The 7,001-nt window shown below is 48.8% G+C and overlaps 1 protein-coding gene across 1 annotated transcript; it reads left to right on the top strand.

Annotated features, from left to right (window-relative positions):
* The first annotated feature begins 615 nt into the window (after window positions 1-615).
* On the top strand, window positions 616-6,133 carry C13H1orf116 (chromosome 13 C1orf116 homolog). The gene is made up of 3 exons (XM_076832328.1): window positions 616-720; window positions 3,230-3,407; window positions 4,593-6,133. Exons 1-3 carry the CDS (start codon window positions 616-618, stop codon window positions 6,131-6,133), a joined length of 1,824 nt encoding a protein of 607 aa, XP_076688443.1.
* Window positions 6,134-7,001: the final 868 nt, after the last annotated feature.

Genomic DNA, 7,001 nt, shown 5'->3' on the forward strand with positions numbered 1-7,001 from the left:
TTACAAGAACAATAGTAGTTATTTATTTTATTCATTAAGTGTTTGAGTATTTACTACCAACTAAACTGTGCTCTTCTCTCATTTAATCCTTACGTTATTCAATGAGGTATTACAAATATTATTACAAAGAGTAATTTGCTTCAGGTAAAATAATTCTAAATGGCTCAATGGGAATTTGAACCCAGGCCCAACTATCTCCACAGCCCAATCGATTAAACCTTGTAATACTTATTGTTTATATTAAAGACAATGTAGGTGAAGCTCCCTGGTTAGGAGGAAAATGGTAACTAAGAGAAGTGATAGAAGCTGCTTTCTGACTAGACTGCCTCTCTACCACCTAAGTCTGTCCCTGTGCATGTTTTTGAGCCAGGTCCCATGTCCTTCTGCGCAGGCTGCGGGCGTGGAGGCACGCCCTCCAAGGCCCCCTTCCTGTTCTCCGCTTGCTTGATGTCTTCGCAGCCCTGCTGCCCTGGGGCCTGGGCAGAGCCTCGCAGAAGCCTTGGCTCACAGTGGCTTTGATTCTTCTCTTTTCAGGCCCAGCTTGGGACATTCTTCGCTTCTCTTCGCTTCCCCTCTGGGAGTCCCTTTCACCATCCCTGCACCTTGCTTCGGGCGATGCCCGAGAGGGAGCTGTGGCCAGCAAGGCCTGGCTCGGAACCCGTGACCTGCATCCGCAGCTGCGACAGCATGATGAGCGCCACCTCCACCCGCTCGGGATCTGTATGTACTCTCGCGTCTGCTGGCTGGCCCGCTCTCTGCACCCCTGCTCCGCCCTGCCCGTCCTGCCCTGCCACCCTCATTGCCACCGCACCTTCTCTTTCATCTTCCTTGTCAGCAAGTGAATCACCACATCGCTGGGTGCTTTCTGCCTGAGTCACCGTTGGTTCTATAGAGCACAGGGTGGGACAACCTCAGAGAGAGAATGATAGGATCAATGAGAACCCCGTCCAGTCCCCAGCTTTCATTAGGTTGAGGAGTTCAACGGAGGAGTTCCTAGCAGGCCTAGGAACCAAGGTCATGGTGGAAACTAGAACCCAGATCCTTGCAGCACATGGGTTCATGAAGTTGTCTGCAACAAAGGGCATTACTTCAGTCATCTAGGAAGGTCGAAAAGAGTGGAGGGCGGGGGCTGTAGCTCAGAGGCAGGGCCTTTGCCTAGCATGTGTGGGGCGCTGGGTTCAATCCTCAGCACTACACAAAATAAACAAATAAAATGAGGGCATTCAGTCCATCTACAACTACAAAAAAGTTTTTAAAAATCTTTTTAAAAAAAGAATGGAGTAATTGGGAGTCTTAAGATTTATTGCCAGAGCGATCTGGGTTCTCTAGTTAAGTCACTTCAAGCAAATTACTTAATTTTCCTAAGCCCCAGTCTCCTCAGTTTTAAAATTGGAATAATGTTAACACCTAACTCACTGGAGTCTTAGAGGAAGTAAATGAGCATTTAGCATTTAGCACTTGTCGCTGTGTAGAAAAGGCCATCTAGGAGAGACTGAGACACTTTGAAAATCACCGTTCAGCTATTTGTGAGTGGCATGTAACAAATTATAATTTGGGGAAGCATGAATTTAAATCTCAGTTGTAAGGCTTGTGTGAAAGTGTCCATCTGCCCTACATCCAAATGTAAGCATCCCTTTCTTGTTCATTGTCACATGCATAATAACCCAGAGAATTTATTTTGTATTGCTTCATATTTTATAGAGGTCTTTGAAAATGTAAAGATCATAAGTATCTCTACAGAATGTCAAGGATGTTTAATATAGTTAATGGGTTTTAATATGTAAAATGGAGCAGATAAAGCAACACAAAGACACACACACACACACACACACACACACACACAGTGCAAACAACCTATGCAAGATTTTTTTTTGTGATCCCAGAGGATGGGGACAGGGAGATATCATCCTGTTCCTGATAGACTGAAGCCAGTATGAGTAGTTGTCACATTCCATTGGACACAGAATGTGACAGGGATTCCAGGTTTTTAGAGTGAATCACCCACAAAGGAGAAATTAAGAGTTGGCTTATCCCAGCAAGGCTATTTTAGAAGAAAAAGACAGTAAAGAAGATATTTGTTCCAGTAACTTCAAGAGCTATATTTGGGGCTTCCCTTGACATGCAGGCCCCAGACAATCATCAGACAGATGACTTTAAGGGAAGAGGCAACTGGAAGGGTTATTTAATCATCCTGTCTTCCCTGCAGGATATTTTTAGGGTAATCTTAAAATCTTCCTTGGCCATCTGAGGGGATCTGAGAATATACAACTCTGAGATGTCCCAAATTCCAGGAGGACAGATGGAGAGGCCAAGAAAAGTCTTAGGACATTTCCACTTGTCCTTTTGGTTTTTTCCTTCAACCTCCTTGTTTGAAGATCAACTAGTTCATCAAACTTCCTGGTTTAGTACAGCATGGGCAGAACCATCAGAGATGGCATCTTCCAAATATCCCTATGTGCTTTCTCACAACATAAATGATCCATTTTATGTCTATTTAGTTGCTTTCCCTTCCTACCTAATCAACCAGTTTCTCCACCCTCCCTGCTTAAGTTAATATTTGGTTAAGAAATGCATTCTTATTTGAATATTAGCCAGAGCCAAATGCCATTAAGAAAGTAAATTTATAAGGGGGAAAGAATCCAGCATGGAACATATTTCAAAGTCAAGTGTAAAGTATTTAGTAAGTTTATCTGTGGCTAGTCATGCCACTGTTCCCATTGGCCTGGCAGCCAGTACTTGGCTGCATTTCCTGTTTGTCTTCATATTGTCCTTGACATACCAGATCAAGTATGCAGAAGTATTTTAAAAAGTTAAAAGTAATACCATTCGAGTTTCAGGTCAAATCATTTCATTGTGCATATAATCTAGAGTTAAATCAGAGAAACTGAAATACTTGACAAAGGTCACACAGAATTGAAATCAGAACTTGAACTGCTTCTGATCTGTGCCCAGAAGCATTCCACCCAGGATCAAGCAAAAGAAAGCACCCTTGCCATCAGCCTGCCCAGCCACCAGATCTGGGTGCTGCAGGGGCCCCAGCCCGGCAATGTCTATCCTCCCTGGTGCCTGCAAATGTAGGAAACAACTCCATTGAGTTTGCAGAGTTGCACCAGCTACCAGCGAGAGCATCTAGCTCCTCAGCCTTCTTTCCCCACAGCAGGGTGATTCTCAGGCCCCACCAGTTTCTCCAGTGATAGCTCCCTCTCACACTCCCTCTCCCCTTCTGCAGAGTGACAGTAGCTACGACTTCTTGTCCGCGGAAGAGAAAGAGTGTCTGCTATTCCTGGAGGAGACCATTGGCTCATTGGACACTGAGGCCGACAGTGCACTCTCCACGGAGGAGTCTGAGCCAGCCACAACTCCCCGAGGTTTCCGAACACTGCCTGTCATACAGCCGGTTCCCCAGAGTAAGCCCATCCAACTGAGGGAGCACTTGTACCAACACCCAGAGAATCAGTGCCTCTTGGTCACTTCCCAGCTCCCCTGGTCTCTGTTCACAGGCAGGAGGAACTCTGCACTTCTCACCACTCTCTTGGCCAGAATAAAGCCTTGTCCCTAGAGGGAAGGAGGGACTGCGGACAAACCAGTCCTTTATGTCTTTCTGTGAAGTATCAGAGGCCGGGAGGGGAAGGGGTTTGGCTAGCTAATATCCTTTTGTGGTAAAATTCTAAAGAGACATGACCCCCAGGTGGAGGAGGGAATTCAGGGAAGGCTGGGTGGTTGGCTCTAGCCAGACCGAGTCATTCCAGGGAGCTAATCTGGACGACCCAGAGGACAGGGCCACAGGAGATAAGAAGAGGGAAGGACTCCCCAGCTGCAGTGGGTGGTACCTAGAGGCCCTTCTTGAAGAGGGTGGCATTCAGGCTCAGTAGAAGAGGACAGGACAGGAAGGCACATAAGCATGGGTCATATGTCCCAGAGTTTAGGGAGGACTTTACTATCAATGAAAGTCCCATTGGTTTCAGGGTTACAATTATTTATTAATTTATTTATCACATATTTATTGACAATGTGTTACACCCTCCCTATAGATAGAGTAATTAATGGGCTGTGCCCCTTGCAGCACCTGAGGCACCTGCTGAGCTTGCAAGAAGGAAAGAGGTCATGTCACTCTGGTGCTGGACACTGTGCTATTATAGAATTGGCCAGGGGCTCATAGAAAGTGAAAGCAGAAGACAGACTGGTCAGATCAAGAGCAAATCACTTGTTCAAATATTTCTATTGGGCTCAGTTACCCAGGAGCCCCAAGATAACTAGAGAGAACCAATTCTAAATCCAACCTTGATTTTGATGCATTTGAAGAAGTTTGGAGAAGCCTGAGTAAAGGATGTGGAGCAATCAGGGGTCAGCCTCTCCCCAGCCATCATGAAAAAATAATCCTCAGTCAAAAGGAATCTGCTGTTATTGATCTATTAGACTAGATGACCTCCAGACAAGAGTGGTGCCCTTTAAAAGCAAAAAAATAAAATAAAATAAAAAACGAAACCCATTCCTTGCTTAGTTGGAGAGCAGAGTTCAAGTATTTGTTTTCCCCTCTGCAGCAGGGTTCTCACCTCTTTCCACTCTCTACCTGTTCTCCCTGACCCTCGCAGGAAACTCAGAGAAGACAATCATTCAGCAAGGACCAGAGCCAAGGAAGGTGACTCATTCCTCCTCATTCCGTCCCCCTGAGCCTCACAGCTTGGGCTTCAAGTCTGGCTCCTACAGCCTCCCCAGAAATATCCACATTGGCGGAAATCAGAACCTCAGGAAAAGCACCACCCAGACTAACAGCCACTTCCCTGGAGAATCTGAGGGACTCATAGTTAAACCTGAGAAAAAGCAAGCCAGCCAGAGCAGGGAGCCCGGCCAGGCACCAGCTAATCCCCTGGGGACTGCCCCTGACCTGGACGTGGTACTCATCCCCCCGCCTGCGGCTTTTCAGGACGCCCAGCCAGAGCAGGGTAGGAAAGACAGCCTGCCCAAGGGGCCAGGAGAGCCTAGGCCCCAACTCCACCCACCATTCAGCCCCCTGGAGAGAGTGGAGGGGGATTCAGAGGCCATGTCCCACTCAGCCAGTGGGAAAGGCTCCACAGGGGCCTCAGGAAAGCCACAGCCTCCTCCTGCTGAGTTGACTTGGAATGCCAGAGCTGAAGATGCTTCCCTCCCACCAGGGGCTGATCCAAATTCCAGAATGGCTCCCCTCACAGCCCCGAAGCCCCGGAAGCTGCCACCCAACATTGTTCTGAAGAGCAGCCGAAGCAGCTTCCACAGCGATCCCCAGAACAGGCTGTCCCGACACCATGAGGCTGGAGAATCTGGCCTGGTGTCCTCTTCACTGCAGGACCAAAGGAAAGCACGCAGAGAAGCACTGGAGAAGCTGGGGCTACCCCAGGACCCAGAGGAGCCCAGTCTCCCTTTGAGTAGGCCCACCAGCTCCATCAGACTCAAGGAGGCTCAGGGCCATGGTCCCCCAGCCCCAGCTCCAGCTCAGCCATCCGCTCCAGCTCCCATAGCTGCAATTGCTCCTGCTGCAGAGAAGATTCCAGCTCAGGGACCTTCCCCCATGAAGCCTCCAGCATCAGCTCTAGCTCAGGGGCCCTATCCAGGCAAGACTGGGATTCCCGCCCAGGAACCCTCTCTTGGGAAAGTTGCAGCTACCAAATCCACACCAATCCCTATCCCTAAGGCCCCAAAGGCAAATAGTGGCTTAACTCAGCCAAAGCCAGACTCAGGACTGACTCTCCAGGAGAGCAACATCCCTGGCCTGAGACAGATGAACTTCAAGTCCAACACTCTGGAGCGTTCGGGTGTGGGACTGAGCAGCTACCTCTCTGCTGAGAAAGACCCGAGTCCCAAAACCAGCACTTCTCTGGGAAAGGGTTCCTTCTTGGACAAGATCTCACCCAGTGTCTGGCGTAATTCTCGGCCCCGCCCTGCCTCCCTGGGCACTGGGAAGGACTTTGCAGGTATCCAGGTGGGCAAGCTGACTGACCTGGATCAGGGCCAGAGCTCCAAGCGGCTGTCCTACCAAGGACAGAGCCGTGACAAGCTTCCTCGACCCCCTTGTGTCAGTGTCAAGATTTCCCCAAAGGGCGTCTCTGATGAACATAGGAGGGAGGCCTTGAAGAAGCTGGGGCTGCTGAAGGAGTAGGCCACCAGTGCCACCAAGATGAAACCAAGAGGAGAGACTGCTGCGGGCTCCACTTAGGAGCCTTGTGACCTCACGGCTTAGGGCTGGGGCAGGCATGGGCTCCTCTCACCGGTTCTGCGCTCTTGGAGGCGAATGGGAAGGAGAGACTTTTGTTCAAGCATGTGTTGAGTTCAGAGTGGTTGTGCCGTTGACCATCTCTACAGATCACTCTGAAGAAGAAATAGACAAGGGCGGGGGGGCATGTGCACGTGTATTTGGGGGAGCTGTACATATCACTGGCACTCTTTATGTAACACAAAAAGGCATTGTTCAGAGTTCTGCTCTTGTTGAAAATTTTCTTTCAATGGAGAAAGGAGGCCAGAAAAAATCAAATGGGATGATGGAAATGCAAGTGATATGAAAGAAGAGTTATAGTGGGGCTGGGGATATAGCTCAGTTGGTAGAGTGCTTGCCTCTCATGCACAAGGCCCTGGATTCAATCCCAGCACCACCACCACCCCCCAAAAAGAAGAGTTATAATCTACACATAAAGGTTCACATGAATGTGGGCCTCCTAGAATCCCTGCGGGAAATGGAGACTGGTTCATACCTTGTTGGATCCCTCTCTCAGTTCAGGCCTTCTGGACAAGGCCTTGAGCCTAGAGAAGTTGGTGTGTTATCTCTTCACCCACTGCCTTCTAAGTGTCACCAGTCCCACTGGAGGACCCCTCCCTGTGACTAAACCTCCTAGTTCACTGATAGAGGACAGCTCTTGTCAGTCTTGAAGGCAGGATAAGAGGCCACACACTCATACCTCTGCCTGCACTGGTGAGAGTTCTTGTCGGTGGGCTTGAGAAATTCGATAATAAACTGTGCTGTGGTCCATGAC

Source organism: Callospermophilus lateralis, chromosome 13 (genome assembly GCF_048772815.1).
Source record: "Callospermophilus lateralis isolate mCalLat2 chromosome 13, mCalLat2.hap1, whole genome shotgun sequence".
Classification (NCBI taxonomy): domain Eukaryota; kingdom Metazoa; phylum Chordata; class Mammalia; order Rodentia; family Sciuridae; genus Callospermophilus; species Callospermophilus lateralis.